The sequence below is a fragment of the Panulirus ornatus genome, chromosome 11 (assembly GCF_036320965.1).
Source record: "Panulirus ornatus isolate Po-2019 chromosome 11, ASM3632096v1, whole genome shotgun sequence".
In the NCBI taxonomy this organism is placed as follows: domain Eukaryota; kingdom Metazoa; phylum Arthropoda; class Malacostraca; order Decapoda; family Palinuridae; genus Panulirus; species Panulirus ornatus.
The window spans coordinates 306,671-332,489 of record NC_092234.1 but is presented as its reverse complement, the minus strand read 5'-3'; the positions used below and the strand labels follow the sequence as shown (position 1 = coordinate 332,489).

Sequence of the window (25,819 nt, the reverse complement as noted above, 5' to 3'; positions counted from 1 at the left end):
ATCTGTTTTGGCAGTACTAGTGGTGTTAGTGTGTGTTGGCAGTACCAGTGGTGTTAGTATCTGTGTTGGCAGTACCAGTGGTGTTAGTATCTGTGTTGGCAGTACCAGTGGTGTTAGTATCTGTGTTTGCAGTACCAGTGGTGTTAGTATCTGTGTTTGCAGTACCAGTGGTGTTAGTATCTGTGTTTGCAATACCAGTGGTGTTAGTATCTGTTTTGGCAGTACTAGTGGTGTTAGTGTGTGTTGGCAGTACCAGTGGTGTTAGTATCTGTGTTAACAGTGCCAGTGGTGTTAGTATCTGTGTTAACAGTACCGATGGTGTTAGTATCTGTGTTAACAGTACCGATGGTGTTAATATCTGTGTTGGTAAAACTACCTGACCAATTATTTATGATAATGACTTTAGTGTTCGTTTGTGTGATCCAAATGACATAATTAAGGCGTTAAGTAATGAACAGTTAGTTCGGGCATCAGTGTGGCTTCTTGTTAAGTCTTGGATGAGCCTCTGTTTTCCGGGCCACTTTTTGACCTGGTAATGACCTAGTTTGGCCTGAACCAACTATCATCAAATATATCTGGCCAGTGATGTAGATAACTAACTTAATTTCTTAATTCGCCATCCCCCCCCCCTCTCTCTCTCTCTCTCTCTCTCTCTCTCTCTCTCTCTCTCTCTCTCTCTCTCTTACACGATTAAAGTAACAACTTATTGCAGGATCATCTTGTTCAACCATCAACAGATAGATATAATGACATGTAAGATAGCTCAGAATCATCAAATAACATAACCACTTCTAACTGCTCTGTAAGACAGTTATTATATAACACAGCCACAGAAAAGGTTCAGAGATGATCAAATACAAGTGTTCAAAATTATCCAAGGTTTCGTCAATCTCGATCATGTAACAATGCTGTTAAGGAAAGTTCATGTGATTTAACTAGTAATAATGGATATAAACTCGTGGCCAAAAGTTTTGATCTTGAATGAGACGAGGTACTTTTGTTCAACAATAGGCTTGGTGGATACGTTTAACAACAGACGTGATTGATACATTTGGTAGATACGTTTAACAATAGGATTGATAGATACTCTTAAAATAGGCTTGTTAGATACTCTTAAAATAGGCTTGTTAGATACGTTTAAAATAGGTTTGATAGATACGCTTAACAATAGGCTTGATAGATACATTTAACAATAGGCTTGATAGGTACATTTAACAATAGGCTTGATAGATACATTTAACAATAGGCTTGATAGGTACATTTAACAATAGGCTTGATAGATACATTTAACAATAGGCTTGATAGATACATTTAACAATAGGCTTGATAGGTACATTTAACAATAGGCTTGATAGATACATTTAACAATAGGCTTGATAGGTACATTTAACAATAGGCTTGATAGATACATTTAACAATAGGCTTGACAGATACGTTTAACAACAAGCTTGATATATACATTTAACAATAGGCTTCATAGATACATTTAACAATAGGCTTGATATATACATTTAACAATAGGCTTGATAGGTACATTTAACAATAGGCTTGATATATACATTTAACAATAGGCTTGATAGATACATTTAACAATAGGCTTGATATATACATTTAACAATAGGCTTCATAGATACATTTAACAATAGGCTTGATAGGTACATTTAACAATAGGCTTGATAGATACATTTAACATTAGGCTTGATAGATACGTTTAACAACAGGCTTGATAGATACATTTAACAATAGGCTTGATAGATACATTTAACAATAGGCTTGATAGATACATTTAACAACAGGCTTGATGGTACATTTACCAATAGGCTTGATAGATACATTTAACAATAGGCTTGCTAGATACATTTAACAACAGGCTTGATGGATACATTTAACAATAGGCTTGATAGATACATTTAACAATATGCTTGATAGATATTTCAATTGAAATCCAGAAAAGTTTTACTTTCTTCACCAAGTTATACATGTAATGTCTTGCTTGTCTTATCATACTTTCTTCACCAAGATATACATGTAATGTCTTGCTTGTCTTATCATACTTTCTTCACCAAGATATACATGTAATGTCTTGCTTCTCTTATCATACTTTCTTCACCAAGATATACATGTAATGTCTTGCTTCTCCTATCATACTTTCTTCACCAAGATATACATGTAATGTCTTGCTTCTCTTATCATACTTTCTTCACCAAGATATACATGTAATGTCTTGCTTGTCTTATCATACTTTCTTCACCGAGATATACATGTAATGTCTTGCTTCTCTTATCATACTTTCTTCACCAAGATATACATGTAATGTCTTGCTTCTCTTATCATACTTTCTTCACCAAGATATACATGTAATGTCTTGCTTCTCTTATCATACTTTCTTCACCAAGATATACATGTAATGTCTTGCTTATCATACTTTCTTCACCAAGATATACGTGTATGTCTCTCTACTCTTATCATACTTTCTTCACCAAGACATACTTGTATGTCTCTCTACTCTTATTATACTTTCTTCACCAAGATATACGTGTATGTCTCTCTACTCTTATTATACTTGATCCATGAATTTCTTTTCCATGATCATCATATGTACATGCTCGCTACTGTTAATGTTTGTATTGCAAGACAATCGTTGCTGACGGTCATAAACTACAAGAACCAATCAATCATTGAATCCATCAGACGATCCGTAATTTCTGCTATAAAGAACAATCACATATAACCATTGCCACAAATCAATGGCACAGAAATAACTTGGACCAGTGAGGGCGGCTGGAGCCCGCTAAGCTCATGAGACACGCACCTGAGGCGGGCCATTAGCGTTATGATGCGTGGTGGCGCGCGTGGCTTACCTTACCCTCTCTCTACACGAACACACCTCCCTCCCTCCCTCCCCTTCCACTGCACCAACCCTCTCTCTCTCTCTCTCTCTCTCTCTCTCTCTCTCTCTCTCTCTCTCTCTCTCTCTCTCTCTCTCTCTCTCTCACACACACACACACACACTCACACTACCTATCTATCTATCTGTCTATCTATATCCCTACTTTATCTATCTATCTCTTCCCTCCGTTTCAGTTTCCGTGATGAGGATCCAAGCCACAGCTGTATGTAACCAAGCGTGCTGCTGCTGCTGCTGCTGCTGCTGCAGAAGCTTTGGGGGAAATTAATTTTGCAGGACAGGAGGCGCCAACGCCACCCACCCTCGCTGCTTGGCTTACAGAAGGTACTACTGATTCTCTGGGTACATTCTCTCTCTCTCTCTCTCTCTCTCTCTCTCTTACACACACACACACACACACACACACACACACACACACACACACACACACATATATATATATATATATATATATATATATATATATATATATATATATATTCCTATGAGTCCACGGGGAAAATGAAACACGATAAGTTCCCAAGTGCACTTTCGTGTAATAATCACATCACCAGGGAGACACAAGAGAGAAATATAACTTTCAGTTGATATACATCGAAGAGACGAGGCTAGGACGCCATTTGGTAAAAAATCACATGTTTACCAAATGGCGTCCTAGCTTCGTCTCCTCGATGTATATCAACTGAATGTTATATTTCTCTCTTGTGTCTCCCCTGATGTGATTATTGCACGAAAGTGCACTTGGGAACTTATCGTGTTTCATTTTCCTCGTGGACTCATAGGAATATCTTGATCACGCGCAAAATTGTGATCCTTTCCAATATATATATATATATAAACTTAACCGTTAGCGAGTTAACGCAAGGAAACAGACGGGGAATGGCCCAACCCATCCACATACACATGTATATACATAAACGCCCACACACACACATATACATTAATATACATTTCAACGTATACATATACAGACATATATACACGTGTACATATCCATACTTGCTACCTTCATCCATTCCCATCGCTGCCCCGCCACACACGAAATAGCATTATTATTATTGTTATCATTATTATTATTATTATTATCGTCATTATTATTATTATTATTATTTTTGTTATTATTATTATTATTATTATTATTATTATTATTATTATTATTATTATCATACTTGATCGCTGTGTCCCGCGTCAGCGAGGTAGCGCCAGGAAACAGACGAAGAATGGCCCGTCCACTCAAATACACATATATGCACATAAACCCCCATACACGCATATATATATATATATATATATATATATATATATATATATATATATATATATATATATATATATATTATACCTGGGAATAGGGGAGAAAGAATACTTCCCACGTATTCCCTGCGTGTCGTAGAAGGCGATTAAAAGGGGAGGGAGCGGGGGGCTGGAAATCCTCCCCTCTCATTTTTTTAATTTTCCAAAAGAAGGAACAGAGAAGGGGGCCAGGTGAGGATATTCCCTCAAAGGCCCAGTCCTCTGTTCTTAACGCTACCTCGCGTTGTTAGGGAGGTAAATGCAAGAGTCTTGGAAAGAGGGGCAAGTATGAAGTCTGTTGGGGATGAGAGAGCTTGGGAAGTGAGTCAGTTGTTGTTCGCTGATGATACAGCGCTGGTGGCGGATTCATGTGAGAAACTGCAGAAGCTGGTGACGGAGTTTGGTAAAGTGTGTGGAAGAAGAAAGTTAAGAGTAAATGTGAATAAGAGCAAGGTTATTAGGTACAGTAGGGTTGAGGGTCAAGTCAATTGGGAGGTGAGTTTGAATGGAGAAAAACTGGAGGAAGTGAAGTGTTTTAGATATCTGGGAGTGGATCTGTCAGCGGATGGAACCATGGAAGCGGAAGTGGATCATAGGGTGGGGGAGGGGGCGAAAATTTTGGGAGCCTTGAAAAATGTGTGGAAGTCGAGAACATTATCTCGGAAAGCAAAAATGGGTATGTTTGAAGGAATAGTGGTTCCAACAATGTTGTATGGTTGCGAGGCGTGGGCTATGGATAGAGTTGTGCGCAGGAGGATGGATGTGCTGGAAATGAGATGTTTGAGGACAATGTGTGGTGTGAGGTGGTTTGATCGAGTAAGTAACGTAAGGGTAAGAGAGATGTGTGGAAATAAAAAGAGCGTGGTTGAGAGAGCAGAAGAGGGTGTTTTGAAATGGTTTGGGCACATGGAGAGAATGAGTGAGGAAAGATTGACCAAGAGGATATATGTGTCGGAGGTGGAGGGAACGAGGAGAAGAGGGAGACCAAATTGGAGGTGGAAAGATGGAGTGAAAAGGATTTTGTGTGATCGGGGCCTAAACATGCAGGAGGGTGAAAGGAGGGCAAGGAATAGAGTGAATTGGAGCGATGTGGTATACAGGGGTTGACGTGCTGTCAGTGGATTGAATCAAGGCATGTGAAGCGTCCGGGGTAAACCATGGAAAGCTGTGTAGGTATGTATATTTGCGTGTGTGGACGTGTGTATGTACATGTGTATGGGGGGGTTGGGCCATTTCTTTCGTCTGTTTCCTTGCGCTACCTCGCAACCGCGGGAGACAGCGACGAGGTATAAAAAAAAAAAAAAAAATATATATATATATAAATATATATATATATATATATATATATATATATATATATATATATATATACATGTAAACACGTGTAAATGTTCATACTTGTTTGCCTCCATACATTCCTGGTGCCACCCCGCTCCACAGAAACAGCATCGCCACCTCCTGTTTCAGCGAGGTAGCGCTAGGATTCGAGTGAGAAACTGTAAAGGTTGGTAACCAAATTTGGCAGAGTGTGTGAAAGGGGAAATTTGAGGGTATGTGAATAAGAGCGAGGTTATTAGGTTCAGCAGGGTTGAGGGACAAGTTACTTGGGATGTAAGCTTGAATAGTGGAAGTGAAGCGTGTTAGATATCACGGAGTGGACTTACCAGTGAATAATCATGGAAACAGAAGTGAGTCATGGGGTTGGGGAAGGGGCGAAGGTTCTGGGAGCGATGAAGAATGCGTGGAAAGGGAGAAAGTTATCTCGGGGAGCAAAAATGGTTATGTTTAAAGGAATAGTGGTTCCAACAATACTATATGGTTACCAGGCATGGGCTAAAGATAGGGTAGTACGGAGGAGGATGGATGTGTTAGAAATGAAATGTTTGAGAACAATATATGGTGTGAGGTGGTTCGATCAAGCAAGTAATGAAAGGGTAAGAGAGATGTGTGGAAATAAAGAGTGGTTAAGAGAGCCGAAGAGGGTTTGTTGATATGGTTTGGACATATGAATAGAATGAGCGAGGAAAGGTTGACAAAGAGGATATATGTGTCAGAGGTAGAGGGAACAAGGAGAAGCGGGAGACCAAATTGGAGTTGGAAGGATGAAGTGAAAAATATTTTGAGCGATCGGGGCCTGAACATACAGGAGGGTGAAAGGTGTGCAAGGAATAGAATGAATTGGAACGATGTGGTATACCGGGGTCGACGTGCTGTCAGTGGATTGAAGCAGGGCATGTGAAGCGTCTGGGGTAAACCATGGGAAGGTCTGTGGGGCCTGGATGTGGATAGGGAATTAAGATTTCCGTGCATTACACATAACAGCTCGTATATGGATGTGGTGTTTGTTCGTCTATTTCCTGGCGCAAAACTATAAGTGGGTGGCGAGAAATGGGTGATTACTTGTGCTTAGGCACTTGATCATGAGCAGGTAAGTGGGAGTAAATCAGTGTGCTGGAAAAGAAATGGTGGAAGAAATCTTCTAAAAAGTGACATACATGAATATACGTGGGTGAGTTGGAGAGATGGAAAGCGGGCATAATTGGATTACTTGATAAGCGTGCTAGTAATGTGAATGTGCTGAGAGGGGCAGCGTGTGGAATGTGTAATCATTGCTTGGTGGAGAGGAAGGTGTAGATTTAGGAAGAGGAAATCATGTGGGAGAGAAGAGGGCGGCAAAAGGAAGTGACCTTGGACAAGTGTGTTGTATGGAGAGTTATAAGAAGCTGAGAGTAAAATGGCAAAAAGTGAGAGTATATGATACTAAGGAATGGCTGAGAAAAGGGAGGTATTTAGGGAAGCACTGCCGACATGTTCTAGGGAAGTGTGTGACATGTGGGAGGTGAGCATATTACAAAGGTTAGTGTGTGGTGTGATAACGAAGTTGAGTTGTTAGTGAAACACAAGAGATAGGTATATGGGCGAGGAAGGAGTGCAAGTGATACGGAGATGTACAAGAGAAGAAGTCATGACAGAATGAGGGCAAATGAAGGATGGAGAGGAACGATCTTCTTGTATTACCGAGTGCATAACGTCTGACCTGTCCCAGCCAGACGAGGACTGGTGACCTCACACAGCAGCTGACCTGATCTTTCCTTGGTCAGACAAGTGAGTAACCGCCAAGCGTATTCATCCCTCACTGGTCCATAATTTTTTCATTAATATTTGATTTTTGTACATATACGTTAACCATACCCTAGTGTCCTTATACCTGAAAATGTGACACAAGTCACGAAACATTATTGTCTTACTGTATACGTAAGAAGAAGTATACTGAGGTTTGTTACTTCATTATGTTACTATTGTCTTACTGTATACATAAGAAGAAGTATACTGAGGTTTGTTACTTCATTATGTTACTATTGTCTTACTGTATACGTAAGAAGAAGTATACTGAGGTTTGTTACTTCATTATGTTACTATTGTCTTACTGTATACGTAAGAAGAAGTATACTGAGGTTTGTTACTTCATTATGTTACTATTGTCTTACTGTATACATAAGAAGAAGTATACTGAGGTTTGTTACTTCATTATGTTACTATTGTCTTACTGTATACGTAAGAAGAAGTATACTGAGGTTTGTTACTTCATTATGTTACTATTGTCTTACTGTATACGTAAGAAGAAGTATACTGAGGTTTGTTACTTCATTATGTTACTATTGTCTTACTGTATACATAAGAAGAAGTATACTGAGGTTTGTTACTTCATTATGTTACTATTGTCTTACTGTATACATAAGAAGAAGTATACTGAGGTTTGTTACTTCATTATGTTACTATTGTCTTACTGTATACATAAGAAGTATACTGAGGTTTGTTACTTCATTATGTTACTATTGTCTTACTGTATACATAAGAAGTATACTGAGGTTTGTTACTTCATTATGTTACTATTGTCTTACTGTATACATAAGAAGAAGTATACTGAGGTTTGTTACTTCATTATGTTACTATTGTCTTACTGTATACATAAGAAGAAGTATACTGAGGTTTGTTACTTCATTATGTTACTATTGTCTTACTGTATACATAAGAAGAAGTATACTGAGGTTTGTTACTTCATTATGTTACTATTGTCTTACTGTATACGTAAGAAGAAGTATACTGAGGTTTGTTACTTCATTATGTTACTATTGTCTTACTGTATACATAAGAAGAAGTATACTGAGGTTTGTTACTTCATTATGTTACTATTGTCTTACTGTATACGTAAGAAGAAGTATACTGAGGTTTGTTACTTCATTATGTTACTATGCAGGCAATGAACTTTGGCCGGTAATGTACATGAAGCAGGCTGAGAACAGCAGCAACAGTATGATAATAACTGAATAATTATAAAAAATAATTAACGGTACAAATATGAGAGATATCCTGACTACACACACACACACACACACACACACACACACACACACACATATATATATATATATATATATATATATATATATATATATATATATATATATATATATATATATATTTTTTTTTTTTTTTTTTTTTTTTTTTTTTGCTTTGTCGCTGTCTCCCGCGTTTGCGAGGTAGCGCAAGGAAACAGACGAAAGAAATGGCCCAACCCACCCCCACACACATGTATATACATACGTCCACACACGCAAATATACATACCTACACAGCTTTCCATGGTTTACCCCAGACGCTTCACATGCCCTGATTCAATCCACTGACAGCACGTCAACCCCGGTATACCACATCAATCCAATTCACTCTATTCCTTGCCCTCCTTTCACCCTCCTGCATGTTCAGGCCCCGATCACACAAAATCTTTTTCACTCCATCTTTCCACCTCCAATTTGGTCTCCCACTTCTCTCGTTCCCTCCACCTCCGACACATATATCCTCTTGGTCAATCTTTCCTCACTCATTCTCTCTATGTGCCCAAACCATTTCAAAACACCCTCTTCTGCTCTCTCAACCACGCTCTTTTTATTTCCACACATCTCTCTTACCCTTACGTTACTTACTCGATCAAACACCTCACACCACACATTGTCCTCAAACATCTCATTTCCAGCACATCCATCCTCCTGCGCACAACTCTATCCATAGCCCACGCCTCGCAACCATACAACATTGTTGGAACCACTATTCCTTCAAACATACCCATTTTTACTTTCCGAGATAATGTTCTCGACTTCCACACATTCTTCAAGGCTCCCAAAATTTTCGCCCCCTCCCCCACCCTATGATTCACTTCCGCTTCCATGGTTCCATCCGCTGCCAGATCCACTCCCAGATATCTAAAACACTTTACTTCCTCCAGTTTTTCTCCATTCAAACTTACCTCCCAATTGACTTGACCCTCAACCCTACTGTACCTAATAACCTTGCTCTTATTCACATTTACTCTTAACTTTCTTCTTTCACACACTTTACCAAACTCAGTCACCAGCTTCTGCAGTTTCTCACATTAATCAGCCACCAGCGCTGTATCATCAGCGAACAACAACTGGCTCACTTCGCCATTTCCCGCGGTAGCGAGGTAGGGTTAAGAACAGAGGACTGAGCCTTAGAGGGAATATCCCCACTTGACCCCCCTTCTCTTTTGGAAAAAAAAAAAAAAAAACGAGAGGGGAGGATTTCCTAGCCCCCCCCCCCCCCCCCCCCCCCACGCACACACACACACACACACACACACTTTTAGTCGCCTTTTACGACACACAGGGAATACGTGGGAAGTATTCTTTCTCCCCTATCCCCAGGGATAATATATATATATATATATATATATATATATATATATATATATATATATATATATATATATATATATATATATATATATATATCATTAATAAGATGGCCTTCAGTTGCTGTCTCAGCTGTAATATAAAAGTCTCACAAGACAAGACTATGATCAATAATATCAACATTGGTCACTTTTGCAATTACATGATTGGAAGAAGACATGACCCAGCGCCATCATAATGGATCAGATGATATGATTGTTATGTGGGCTAACTACTGATGACCAATTAATGTTGTACAACACGAACTGACTTCACGTGCTGACCTGATATACTAGTGACCTGGCATGTTGATCTAGGGTGTTAATCTGGTGTTGACCTGGAGTGTTGACCTGGCATGCAGACCTAGGGTGTTGATCTGGTGTTGACCCGGGATGCTGACCTACGGTGTTGACCTGGTGTTCATCTGAGTGCTGACCTGAAGTGTTGACCTGGCATGCTGACCTACGGTGTTGACCTGAAGTGTTGACCCGGGATGCTGACCTACGGTGTTGACCTGGTGTTCATCCGAGTGCTGACCTAGGGTGTTGACCTGAAGTGTTCATCTGGGTCCTGACCTGAAATGTTGACCTGGCATGCTGATCTAGGGTGTTGACCTGAAGTGTTGACCCGGGATGCTGACCTACGGTGTTGACCTGGTGTTCATTTCAGTGCTGACCTGAAGTGTTGACCTGGCATGCTGACCTAGGGTGTTGAGCTGAAGTGTTCATCTGGGTGCTGACCTGAAGTGTTGACCTGGCATACTGATCTAGGGTGTTGACCTGAAGTGTTGACGTGGGATGTTGACCTACGGTGTCGACCTGGTGTTCATCTGAGTGCTGACCTGAAGTGTTGACCTGGCATGTTGACCTAGGGTGTTGATCTGAAGTGTTGACGTGGGATGCTGACCTAGGATGTTGACCTGGTGTTCATCTGAGTGCTGACCTGAAGTGCTGACCTGGCATGCTGACCTAGGGTGTTGACCTAAAGTGTTGATCTGGGTGCTGGCCTGGAGTGTTGACCTGGCATGCTGACCTAGGGTGTTGACCTAAATTGTTGATCTGGGTGCTGACCTGGAGTGTTGACCTGGCATGCTGACCTAGGGTGTTGACCTAAAGTGTTGATCCGGGTGCTAACCTGGAGTGTTGACCTGGCATGCTGACCTAAAGTGTTGATCTGGGTGCTGACCTAGGGTGGTGACCTGAAGTGTTCATCTAAGTCCTGACCTGGAGTGTTGACCTGGCATGCTGACGTAGGGTGTTGACCTGAAGTGTTGACGTGGGATGTTGACCTACGGTGTTGACCTGGTGTTCATCTGAGTGCTGACCTGAAGTGTTGACCTGGCATGCTGACCTACGTTGTTGACCTGGTGTTCATTTGAGTGCTGACCTGAAGTGTTGACACGGGATGCTGACCTACGGTGTTGACCTGGTGTTCATTTGAGTGCTGACCTGAAGTGTTGACCTGGCATGCTGACCTAGGGTGTTGACCTGGTGTTCATTTCAGTGCTGACCTGAAGTGTTGACCTGACATGCTGACCTAGGGTGTTGACCTAAAGTGTTGATCTGGGTGCTGACCTGGAGTGTTGACTTGGCATGCTGACCTAGGATGTTGACCTAAAGTGTTGATCTGGGTGCTGACCTGGGGTGTTGACCTGAAGTGTTCATCTGGGTCCTGACCTGGAGTGTTGACCTGGCATGCTGATCTAGGGTGTTGACCTGAAGTGTTGACGTGGGATGTTGACCTGGTGTTCATCTGAGTGCTGACCTGAAGTGTTGACCTGGCATGCTGACCTAGAGTGTTGACCTAAAGTGTTGATCTGGGTGCTGACCTGGAGTGTTGATCTGGGTGCTGAACTGGAGTGTTGATTTGGCATGCTGACCTAGGGTGTTGACCTAAAGTGTTGATCTGGGTGCTTACCTAGGGTGTTGACCTGAAGTGTTCATCTGGGTCCTGACCTGGAGTGTTGACCTGGCATGCTGACCTAGGGTGTTGACCTGAAGTGTTGATCTGGGTGCTGACCTGAAGTGTTGACCTGGCATGCTGACCTAGGGTGTTGACCTAAAGTGTTGATCCGGGTGCTGACCTGGAGTGTTGACCTTGCATGCTGACCTAAGGTGTTGATCTGGGTGATAACCTGGAGTGTTGACCTGGGAAGACAGAACACTTAACATGTATTCTGTCGCAGACGATGACTAAAAGGGGTGGGGGGGAATCCCCCCTCTCGTTTTTGATTTTCCGAATGAAGGAACAGAGAAGGGGGCCAAGTGAGGATATTCCCTCTAAGGCTCAGTCCTGTTCTAAACGCTACCTCGCTAGCGCGGGAAATGGCGAATATTTATGAATATATATATATATATATATATATATATATATATATATATATATATATATATATATATATATATATATATATACATATGTGTGTGTGTGTGTGTGTGTGTGTGTGTGTGTGTGTGTGTGGACGTGTATGTATATATATATATGTGTGTGTATGTGGGTGGGTTAGGCCATTCTTTCGTCTGTTTCCTTACGCTACCTCGCTAACGCAGGAGACAGCAACAAAATATAAAAAGAAAAAAGAAATATATATATATATATATATATATATATATATATATATATATATATATATATATATATATATATATATATTTATTTATTTATTTATTTTGCTTTGTCGCTCTCTCCCGCGTTTGCGAGGTAGCGCAAGGAAACAGACGAAAGAAATGGCCCAACCCACCCCCATACACATGTATATACATACACGTCCCCACACGCAAATATACATACCCATACATCTTAATGTACACATATATATATATACACACACAGACATATACATATATACACATGCACACAATCCACACTGTTTACCTTTATTCATTCCCATCGCCACCTCGCCACACATGGAATACCAAACCCCTCCCCCCTCATGTATGCGAGGTAGCGCCAGGAAAAGACAACAAAGGCCCCATTCGTTCACACTCAGTCTCTAGCTGTCATGCAATAATGCCCGAAACCACAGCTCCCTTTCCACATCCAGGCCCCACAGAACTTTCCATGGTTTACCCCAGACGCTTCACATGCCCTGATTCAATCCAAACAACATAGTTGGAACCACTATTCCTTCAAACATAGCCATTTTTGCTTTCGGAGATAATGTTCTCGACTTCCACACATTCTTCAAGACTCCTAGGATTTTCGCCCCCTCCCCCACCCTATGATTCACTTCCGCTTCCATGGTTCCATCCGCTGCCAGATCCACTCCCAGATATCTAAAACACTATATATATATATATATATATATATATATATATATATATATATATATATATATATATATATTTTTTTTTTTTTTTTTTCTTTTTTTCATACTATTTGCCATTTCCCGCGTTAGCGAGGTAGCGTTAAGAACAGAGAACTGGGCCTTAGAGGGAATATCCTCACCTGACCCCCTTCTCTGTTCCTTCTTTTGGAAGAAAAAAATAATGGGGAGGTGATAAGAAGTAGTGGTGATGTGAGATGGAGTGAGTATTTTGAAGGTTTGTTGAATGTGTTTGATGATAGAGTGGCAGATATAGGGTGTTTTGGTCGAGGTGGTGTGCAAAGTGAGAGGGTTAGGGAAAATGATTTGGTAAACAGAGAAGAGGTAGTAAAAGCTTTGCGGAAGATGAAAGCCGGCAAGGCAGCAGGTTTGGATGGTATTGCAATGGAATCTATTAAAAAAGGGGGTGACTGTATTGTTGACTGGTTGGTAAGGTTATTTAATGTATGTATGACTCATGGTGAGGTGCCTGAGGATTGGCGGAATGCGTGCATAGTGCCATTGTACAAAGGCAAAGGGGATAAGAGTGAGTGCTCAAATTACAGAGGTATAAGTTTGTTGAGTATTCCTGGTGAATTATATGGGAGGGTATTGATTGAGAGGGTGAAGGCATGTACAGAGCATCAGATTGGGGAAGAGCAGTGTGGTTTCAGAAGTGGTAGAGGATGTGTGGATCAGGTGTTTGCTTTGAAGAATGTATGTGAGAAATACTTAGAAAAGCAAATGTATTTGTATGTAGTATTTATGGATCTGGAGAAGGCATATGATAGAGTTGATAGAGATGCTCTGTGGAAGGTATTAAGAATATATGGTGTGGGAGGCAAGTTGTTAGAAGCAGTGAAAAGTTTTTATCGAGGATGTAAGGCATGTGTACGTGTAGGAAGAGAGGAAAGTGATTGGTTCTCAGTGAATGTAGGTTTGCGGCAGGGGTGTGTGATGTCTCCATGGTTGTTTAATTTGTTTATGGATGGGGTTGTTAGGGAGGTGAATGCAAGAGTTTTGGAAAGAGGGGCAAGTATGAAGTCTGTTGTGAATGAGAGAGCTTGGGAAGTGAGTCAGTTGTTGTTCGCTGATGACACAGCGCTGGTGGCTGATTCATGTGAGAAACTGCAGAAGCTGGTGACTGAGTTTGGTAAAGTGTGTGAAAGAAAGAGTAAATGTGAATAAGAGCAAGGTTATTAGGTACAGTAGGGTTGAGGGTCAAGTCAATTGGGAGGTAAGTTTGAATGGAGAAAAACTGGAGGAAGTAAAGTGTTTTAGATATCTGGGAGTGGATCTGGCAGCGGATGGAACCATGGAAGCGGAAGTGAATCATAGGGTGGGGGAGGGGGCGAAAATCCTGGGAGCCTTGAAGAATGTGTGGAAGTCGAGAACATTATCTCGGAAAGCAAAAATGGGTATGTCTGAAGGAATAGTGGTTCCAACAATGTTGTATGGTTGCGAGGCGTGGGCTATGGATAGAGTTGTGCGCAGGAGGGTGGATGTGCTGGAAATGAGATGTTTGAGGACAATGTGTTGTGTGAGGTGGTTTGATCGAGTAAGTAATGTAAGGGTAAGAGAGATGTGTGGAAATAAAAAGAGCGTGGTTGAGAGAGCAGAAGAGAGTGTTTTGAAATGGTTTGGGCACATGGAGAGAATGAGTGAGGAAAGATTGACCAAGAGGATATATGTATCGGAGGTGGAGGGAACGAGGAGAAGTGGGAGACCAAATTGGAGGTGGAAAGATGGAGTGAAAAAGATTTTGTGTGATCGGGGCCTGAACATGCAGGAGGGTGAAAGGCGGGCAAGGAATAGAGTGAATTGGATCGATGTGGTATACCGGGGTTGACGTGCTGTCAGTGGATTGAATCAGGGCATGTGAAGCGTCTGAGGTAAACCATGGAAAGTTGTGTGGGGCCTGGATGTGGAAAGGAAGCTGTGGTTTCGGGCATTATTGCATGACAGCTAGAGACAGTGTGAACAAATGGGGCCTTTGTTGTCTTTTCCTAGTGCTACCTCGCATACATGAGGGGGGAGGGGGTTGGTATTCCATGTGTGGCGAGGTGGCGATGGGAATGAATAAAGGCAGACAGTGTGAATTGTGTGCATGGGTATATATGTATGTGTCTGTGTGTGTATATATATGTGTACATTTAGATGTATAGGTATGTATATTTGCGTGTGTGGACGTGTATGTATATACATTGTGCATGGGGGTGGGTTGGGCCATTTCTTTCTTCTGTTTCCTTGCGCTACCTCGCAAACGCGGGAGACAGCGACAAAGAAAAAAAAAAAAAAATATATATATATATATATATATATATATATATATATATATATATATATATATATATATATATAGCCAAGGGGGCCAAGTGAGGACCTTCCCACTTAGGCTCAGTCCTCTGTTTTTAAAGCTACCTTGCTAATGTGGGAAATGGCAAATTTGTATGAAATATAAATATATGTATGTATATATATATATATATATATATATATATATATATATATATATATATATATATATATATATATATATATATATATTATCCCTGGGGATAGGGGATTAAGAATACTTCCCACGTATTCCCTGCGTGTCGTAGAAGGCGACTAAAAGGGGAGGGAGCGGGGGGCTGGAAATCCTCCCCTCTCGTTTTTTTTTTTTTAATTTTCCAAAAGAAGGAACAGAGGGGGCCAGGTGAGGATATTCCAAAAAAGGCCCAGTCCTCTGTTCTTAACGCTACCTCGCCAACGCGGGAAATGGCAAATAGTTTAAAAGAAAGAAAGAAATATATATATATATATGTTAACCTTAGTGGATTATCTAAATTGTTTATCTAATGTTGAGCTGAGGTAGTGGCATGGTTTTGTTGACCTGGAGTGTTGAACTGAGGTTCCTGTCCCGAAGTAATGACCTGGGTTATTGGCCTGAATATTTGACTCAAGGTGCTGACCTGGCGTTGGCTGTAGTCCTGACCTGACCCAGGCACTAAACTCTCCACTATGTCGTCAGCCCACACGAGGGGTCCATCCCACACCAGGGGTCTAAAACTGTATCAAGGATCCAGCCCACACCAGGGATCCAGCCCACACCAGGGATCCAGCCCACACCTGGGATCCAGCCCACACCTGGAATCCAGCCCACACCTGGGATCCAGCCCACACCTGGGATCCAGCCCACACCAGGAATCTAGCCCACACCAGGGATCCAGCCCACACCTGGGATCCAGCCCACACCTGGGATCCAGCCCACACCAGGGATCCAGCCCACACCAGGGATCCAGCCCACACCTGGGATCCAGCCCACACCTGGGATCCAGCCCACACCTGGGATCCAGCCCACACCAGGAATCTAGCCCATACCAGGGATCCAGCCCACACCTGGGATCCAGCCCACACCTGGGATCCAGCCCACACCTGGAATCCAGCCCACACCAGAGAACCAGCCCACACAAGGGATCCAGCCCACACCAGGGATCCAGCCCACACCAGGGATCCAGCCCACACCAGGGATCCAGCCCACACCTGGAATCCAGCCCACACCAGGGATCCAGCCCACACCAAGGATCCAGCCCACACCTGGGATCCAGCCCACACCTGGGATCCAGCCCACACCTGGGATCCAGCCCACACCAGGGAACCAGCCCACACCTGGGATCCAGCCCACACCTGGAATCCAGCCCACACCAGAGAACCAGCCCACACAAGGGATCCAGCCCACACCTGGGATCCAGCCCACACCTGGGATCCAGCCCACACCAGGGATCCAGCCCACACCAGGGATCCAGCCCACACCAGGGATCCAGCCCACACCAGGGATCCAGCCCACACCTGGGATCCAGCCCACACCTGGGATCCAGCCCACACCTGGGATCCAGCCCACACCAGAGAACCAGCCCACACAAGGGACCCAGCCCACACCTGGTATCCAGCCCACACCAAGGATCCAGCCCACACCTGGGATTCGGCCCAGACCAGGGATCCAGCCCACACCTGGGATTCGGCCCAGACCAGGGACCCAGCCCACACCAGGGATCCAGCCCACACCTGGGATTCAGCCCACACCAGGGATCCAGCCCATACCAGAAAACCAGCCCACACCAGGGATCCAGCCCACATCTGGGATTCGGCCCAGACCAGGGATCCAGCCCACACCTATGATTCGGCCCAGACCAGGGACCCAGCCCACACCAGGGATCCAGCCCACACCTGGGATCCAGCCCACACCTGGGATCCAACCCACATCTGAGATCCAGCCCACATCTGGGATGCAGCTCACACCAGGGATCCAGCCCACACCTGGGATCCAGCCCACACCAGGAATCCAGCCCACACCTGGGATCCAGCCCACACCTGGGATCCAGCCCACACCAGGGATCCAACCCACACCTGGGATCCAGCCCACACCAGGGATCCAGCCCACACCTGGAATCCAGCCCACACCAGAGAACCAGCCCACACAAGGGATCCAGCCCACATCTGGTATCCAGCCCACACCAAGGATCCAGCCCACACCTGGGATTCGGCCCACACAAGGGATCCAGCCCATACCAGAAAACCAGCCCACATCTGGGATCCAGCCCACACCAAGGATCCAGCCCACACCTGGGATTCGGCCCACACAAGGGATCCAGCCCATACCAGAAAACCAGCCCACATCTGAGATCCAGCCCACATCTGGGATGCAGCTCACACCAGGGATCCAGCCCACACCTGGGATCCAGCCCACACCAGGAATCCAGCCCACACCTGGGATCCAGCCCACACCAGAGAACCAGCCCACACTAGGGATCCAGCCCACACCTGGGATTCGGCCCACACCTGGGATTCAGCCCACACCAGAGAACCAGCCGAAACCAGGGATCCAGCCCACACCTGGGATTCGGCCCACACCTGGGATCCGGCCCACACCAGGGATCCAGCCCACACCTGGGATCCAGCCCACATCTGGGATCCAGCCCCCACCAGGGATCCAGCCCCCACCAGGGATCCAGCCCACACCAGAGAACCAGCCTACACCAGAGAACCAGCTCACACTAGGGATCCAGCCCACACCATAGAACCAGCCCACACCAGGGATCCAGCCCACACCAGAAAACCAGCCCACATCAGGGATCCAGCCCACACCAGAGAACTAGCCCACACCAGAGAACCAGCTCACACCTGGGATGCAGCCCACACCAGAGAACCAGCCCACACAAGGGGTGCAACCCACACCAGTGATCCAGCCTAAAACAGGAGTCCATCAAACCACACCATATAGAAGGTGTAGTGTGGCTGGTAGCGTCAGCCACACCCTCCCCAATAGTCTTAAAATAGTGCCAGTTAAGACTTAGTGTGGAGGGGAGGCTGGCTGTTAATGACTTGTGTGTCCGTGTGTCTGTATTATTACTTACTCTTTATTACCTATGTGTTTATATGGGCGGTCCACATCTCTTAGCTTTATCATGATAACTGTATATACTTGGTCCTGGTTGGCTTTGACTTCATTTGTACATATATAACAGAGATAAACTGTTCAACAGACAAGAGTTTTAAACACATGAACGAAACTTTGTTTGTTGTGTAATGCAATCAATATCAATTTATAATTGGTTCACTGTCATTTATAGACACACCAACGCACTATAAAAGTTCTCATAAATAAATAAGGAGAAAATTATCTTAGAGGCAATAAACCTAGGCTAAGTTGGGACTGTCACAATGGGAACCCCTGTCAAAATCAGTTTCAAAAGACGGTTGTGGAGGCATGTAGGGTTGTGTAGTTACCGTATGAACAGTGGAGGCACGTATGGCCGTGTAGTTACCGTATGAACAGTGGAGGTATGTAGAGTCGTGTAGTTACCGTATGAACAGTGGAGGTATGTAGGGTCGTGTAGTTACCGTATGAACAGTGGAGGTATGTAGGGTTGTGTAGTTACCGTATGAACAGTGGAGGCATGTAGGGTTGTGTAGTTACCGTATGAACAGTGGAGGTATGTAGGGTTGTGTAGTTACCGTATGAACAGTGGAGGCATGTAGGGTTGTGTAGTTACCGTATGAACAGTGGAGGCACGTAGGGCCGTGTAGTTTCCGTATGAACAGTGGAGGTATGTAGAGTCGTGTAGTTACCGTATGAACAGTGGAGGTATGTAGGGTTGTGTAGTTACCGTATGAACAGTGGAGGTATGTAGAGTCGTGTAGTTACCGTATGAACAGTGGAGGTATGTAGAGTCGTGTAGTTACCGTATGAACATTGGAGGCATGTAGGGTTGTGTAGTTACCGTATGAACAGTGGAGGTATGTAGGGTTGTGTAGTTACCGTATGAACAGTGGAGGCACGTATGGTGGGTCAGGTCTACACCTGCCTTGGGACGTGTAAGGTGGGTCAGGTCTACAACACCTGCCTGGGGACGTGTAAGGTGGGTCAGGTCTGCAACACCTGCCTGGGGACGTGTAAGGTGGGTCAGGTCTACAACACCTGCCTGGGGACGTGTAAGGTGGGTCAGGTCTACAATACCTGCCTGGGGATGTGTAAGGTGGGTCAGGTCTACAACACCTGCCTGGGGACGTGTAAGGTGGGTCAGGTCTACAACACTTGCCTGGGGACGTGTAAGGTGGGTCAGGTCTACAACACCTGCCTGGGGACGTGTAAGGTGGGTCAGGTCTACAACACCTGCCTGGGGACGTGTAAGGTGGGTCAGGTCTACAACACCTGCCTGGGGACGTGTAAGGTGGGTCAGGTCTACAACACCTGCCTGGGGACGTGTAAGGTGGGTCAGGTCTACAACACCTGCCTGGGGACGTGTAAGGTGGGTCAGGTCTACAACACCTGCCTGGGGACGTGTAAGGTGGGTCAGGTCGACAACACCTGCCTGGGGACGTGTAAGGTGGGTCAGGTCTACAACACCTGCCTGGGGACGTGTAAGGTGGGTCAGGTCTACAACACCTGCCTGGGGACGTGTAAGGTGGGTCAGGTCTACAATACCTGCCTGGGGACGTGTAAGGTGGGTCAGGTCTACAACACCTGCCTGGGGACGTGTAAGGTGGGTCAGGTCTACAATACCTGCCTGGGGACGTGTAAGGTGGGTCAGGTCTACAACACCTGCCTGGGGACGTGTAAGGTGGGTCAGGTCTACAATACCTGCCTGGGGACGTGTAAGGTGGGTCAGGTCTACAACACCTGCCTGGGGACGTGTAAGGTGGGTCAGGTCTACAATACCTGCCTGGGGACGTGTAAGGTGGGTCAGGTCTACAACACCTGCCTGGGGACGTGTAAGGTGGGTCAGGTCTACAACACCTGCCTGGAGACGTGTAAGGTGGGTCAGGTCTACAAGATAGTCAGGGATGTCGCTCATAGGTCAGGCACCAAATTAGGACTTCAAAATTTTGAAAATACGTAGCAAAGTTGACCTGTAATTTTCAAAGGAAAAATATATAATTAGAAATAATCTCGATTATGTTTATGGAAACACATCCCGTAAGACAATGTGAGGAGGAATTCACACCATTTGACAAATGATAACAAGTTACTACTACGTGTGAATAGTAGTAACAAGTTGTAGTAAAGTGAGACTATGTAAGTATTGTACACATAAGAGGTAACTTATATGTTGATCATCAAACAAGCAGTTGATGTTACCACTGACCTCCATGAAGAGTTCCGGGCCAGTGTTGTCATCATTAACTCTGTAGTAGATGGGACCTTCCACTCTGCCAGTTACATGACGTACAGGAAGGTCGTCATAAGCCTCTCCTTCTCCGTGACCCATCCTGATGGCAGCTCATCAACTCTTTATAACCCACTACTTCACATGACCTTTCTTCACCAACACTAACTAACTCCCTTCCTAAGGCGCCATTATTATTATTATTATTATTATTATTACTGGCATTTTCACAGGCTAGGTCTTGCGCATAACTCATTCATATACCACTCAACACTTGTGGTGCTGGAAATCAACCTACCATCATGACTACCACTGGTAGGAACCAAGATACCATCTTCACTACCACTGGTGGCAACCAACCTACCATCATCACTGCCACTGGTAGGAACCAACCTTCCATCTTCACTACCACTGGTGGCAACCAACCTACCATCATCACTGCCACTGGTAGGAACCAACCTTCCATCTTCACTACCACTGGTGGCAACCAACCTACCATCATCACTGCCACTGGTAGGAACCAAGATACCATCTTCACTACCACTGGTGGCAACCAACCTACCATCATCACTGCCACTGGTAGGAACCAACCTTCCATCTTCACTACCACTGGTGGCAACCAACCTACCATCATCACTGCCACTGGTAGGAACCAAGATACCATCTTCACTACCACTGGTGGCAACCAACCTACCATCATCACTGCCACTGGTAGGAACCAACCTTCCATCTTCACTACCACTGGTGGCAACCAACCTACCATCATCACTGCCACTGGTAGGAACCAAGATACCATCTTCACTACCACTGGTGGCAACCAACCTACCATCATCACTGCCACTGGTAGGAACCAACCTTCCATCTTCACTACCACTGGTGGCAACCAACCTACCATCATCACTGCCACTGGTAGGAACCAACCTTCCATCTTCACTACCACTGGTGGCAACCAACCTACCATCATCACTGCCACTGGTAGGAACCAACCTTCCATCTTCACTACCACTGGTGGCAACCAACCTACCATCATCACTGCCACTGGTAGGAACCAACCTTCCATCTTCACTACCACTGGTGGCAACCAACCTACCATCATCACTGCCACTGGTAGGAACCAAGATACCATCTTCACTACCACTGGTGGCAACCAACCTACCATCAAACTGTCTCCTGACACTGTCCACACCCGACCCACTCACATTCGTTTGCTGGCGGGTTGGGCCACACACCTGGCAGTTGCTGGGTTGGGCCACACACACCTGGCAGCTGCTGAGTTGGGCTACACACACCTTGCAGCTGCTGGGTTGGGCCACATACACCTGGCACCTGCTGGGTTGGGCTAAACACACCTTGCAGCTGCTGGGATGGGCCACACACACCTGGCACCTGCTGGGTTGGGCTACACACACCTTGCAGCTGCTGGGTTGGGCCACACACACTTGGCAGCTGTTGGGTTGGGCTGCACACACCTTGCAGCTGCTGGGTTGGGCCACACACACTTGGCAGCTGTTGGGTTGGGCTAAACACACCTTGCAGCTGCTGAGTTGGGCCACACACACCTGGCAGCTGCTGGGTTGGGCTGCACACACCTGGCAGCTGCTGGGTTAGGCCACACACACCTGGTAGCTGCTTGGTTTAGCCACACACACCTGGCAGCTGCTTGGTTAGGCCACACACACCTGGCAGCTGCTTGGTTAGGCCACACACACCTGGCAGCTGTTGGGTTGGTCTATACACACCTTGCAGCTGCTGGATTGGGCCACACACATCTGGCAGTTGCTGGGTTGGGCTAAACACACCTTGCAGCTGCTGGGTTGGGATACACACACCTGGCAGCTGCTGGATTGGGCCACACACATCTGGCATCTGTTGGGCTGGGCCACACACACCTTGCAGCTGCTGGGTTGGGCTATACCCACCTTGCAGCTGCTGGGTTGGGCTACACACACCTGGCAGCTGTTGGGTTGGCCCACACACACTGGCAGCTGCTGGGATGGGCCACACACACCTTGCAGCTGTTGGGTTGGGCCACACACACCTGGCAGCCGCTTGGCTGGGTTACAAACATCTTGCAGCTACAGGGCACACACCTCTGGCAGCTGCTGAGCTGCAGACACCTGACAGCTGTTGAGCCACACACATCTGGCAGCTACTGGTCCACATACACTTGCCAGCTACTGTACTAAGACACATACATCTGGCAGCTGTTGGATAGACCTACAATCACCTAGCAGCTACTGGGCCACACACATTTGACGGCTGCTAGGCCACATACACCTGACAGCTGCTAGGTCACACACACTGGCGACAGCGGGCCACACACGTGATGACTGCTGGGCCACATACACCTGACAGCTGCTAGGTCACACACACTGGCGACAGCGGGCCACACACGTGATGACTGCTGGGCCACATACACCTGACAGCTGCTAGGTCACACACACTGGCGACTGCTGGGCCACACACATGTGATGACTGCTGGGCCACATACACCTGACAGCTGCTAGGTCACACACACTGGCGACTGCTGGGCCACATACACCTGACAACTGCTAGATCACACACACTGGCGACTGCTGGGTTAGGTTTCTCATAATTCGTAGCTACTATGTTAGGCCACACACAAACCATGCAGGTGCTGAGCTGGGCCACATACAAACCTGGCAGGTGCTGAGTTGGGCCACACACAAACCTGGCAGATGCTGAGTTGGGCCTCACACAAACCTGGCAGGTGCTGAGTTGGGCCACACACAAACCTGGCTATGTTGAATTGGGCCACACAAACCATGCAGGTGCTGAGTTGGGCCACACACAAACCATGCAGGTGCTGAGTTGAGCCACACACATACATGGCAGGAGCTGAGTTGGGCCACACACAAACCTGGCAGATGCTGAGTTGGGCCACACACAAACCTGGCAGATGTTGAGTTGGGCCACACACAAACCATGCAGGTGCTGAGTTGGGCTACACACGAACCTGGTAGGTGCTGAGTTGGTTCCACACAAACGTGGCAGGTGCTGGGTTGGGCCACACAAAGACCTGGCACATGTTGATTTGGGCCACACACAAACCTGGTAGGTGCTGTGTTGGGCCTCACACAAACCTGGCAGATGCTGAGTTGGGCGACACACAAACCATGCAGGTGTTGAGTTAGGCCACACACAAACCATGCAGATGCTGAGTTGGGCCAAACACAAACCTGGCAGATGCTGAGTTGGGCCACACACAAACCACGCACATACTGAGCTGGGCCACACATAAACCATGCAAGTGCTGAGTTGTGCCACATACAAACCTAGCAGATGCTGAGTTGGACCACACACAAACCTGGCAGATGCTGAGTTGGGCCACGCACAAACCTGGCAGATGCTGAGTTGGACCACACACAAACCTGGCAGATGCTGAGTTGGGCCACACACAAACATGACAAGTGCTGAGTTGAGCCACACACAAACCATGCAGATGCTGAGTTGGGCCACATACAAACCTAGCAGATGCTGAGTTGGACCACACACAAACCTGGCAGATGCTGAGTTGGGCCACGCACAAACCTGGCAGATGCTGAGTTGGACCACACACAAACCTGGCAGATGCTGAGTTGGGCCACGCACAAACCTGGCAGATGCTGAGTTGGGCCACACACAAACATGGCAAGTGCTGAGTTGAGCCACACACAAACCATGCAGATGCTGAGTTGGGCCACACACAAACCTGGCAGATGCTGAGTTGAGCTACACACAAACCTGGCAGACACTGAGTTGGGTCACACACAGTCCTTTTATATGATGAGTTGTGCCACACAAACATGGCAGGTGCTGAGTTGGGCCACATACAAACCTGGCAGATGTTGAGTTGGGCCACACACAAACATGACAGATGCTGAGCTGGCCCACACACAAAACTGAAAGATGCTGAGTTGGGCCATACACAAACCTGGCAGATATTGAGTTGGGCCACGCACAAACATGGCAGGTGCTGGGCTGGACCACACACAAAACTGGCAGATGCTTAGTTGAACCCCACATATTTGACAGCTGCTGAGTTAGGTCACACACAACTGGCAGCTTTTGGGTTGGGCCACACTCACCTGGCAGCTGCAGTGCCACATACATCCGGCGGCTCTTGGGTTGAACCACATACGTCTGACAGTGCTGGGTTACACACATCTGTCAGCATCTACGCCACACGCACACTTAGCAGGTGTTGGGCCAGAGACACCAGGCAGCTGCCGGCGTGGGCCGCACAGCTTCTGCACCATACACATCTGGCACTGCTGCCCCATGCACACCTTCCACATGGTGGGCTGGGCCACAGCCACCTTGTAACCATTTGGCTGGGCGATACACACCCGGCAACTGCTAGGCTGGGCCAAACACGTGGTTGCTACTGACACAAACACACCTGAAAGCTGGTAGGTTTACCCACATACCTAGCAACTGCGGGCTGAACCACACACAAACGGCAACTACTGGGCTGGGCCATACAAACCCGGCAACTGTTGTGTTGCACGACATAAACATGAGAGCTGCTGGGCTAGGACATACACACCTGACAGCTTCTAGACTGGACTATATACATCTGACAGCTGCTTGGCTAGATCACACACCTGCATGATGCTGGGCTGGGCAGCTACTGAGGTGGGCCACATACCTGGCAACTGCTGGGCTGGACTACACTCTCAGAGTAGCGGAAAAGCTGGGCTACCCACACCTTAGAGCAGCTTGGTTGGACCACAAACACTTGACATCTCCAAGGCTGGGCCAAAAAAAAAAAAAAAAACTAACAGCTGCTGGAGAGCCACACACACGTGACAGTTGCTGACGTAGACCAGACACTTAGCGAATGCTAGGTTGGGCCACACACACCTGACAGTTGTTGGGCAGGGCCACACACACACTTGACACCTGCTGGGCA

The 25,819-nt window shown here is 46.0% G+C and overlaps 1 protein-coding gene across 1 annotated transcript in view; it reads right to left on the bottom strand.

The window, feature by feature from the left end:
- The window catches only part of LOC139751165 (probable tubulin polyglutamylase TTLL2), a 64,390-nt gene extending 42,969 nt beyond the window's left edge, over positions 1-21,421 (bottom strand). Inside the window, exon 1 of the mRNA XM_071666278.1 lies at positions 20,884-21,421. Within this exon, the coding sequence (XP_071522379.1) occupies positions 20,884-21,006 (123 nt within the window). The 5' untranslated portion in view covers positions 21,007-21,421. The remainder of the gene's footprint in view (positions 1-20,883) is intronic.
- Positions 21,422-25,819: the final 4,398 nt, after the last annotated feature.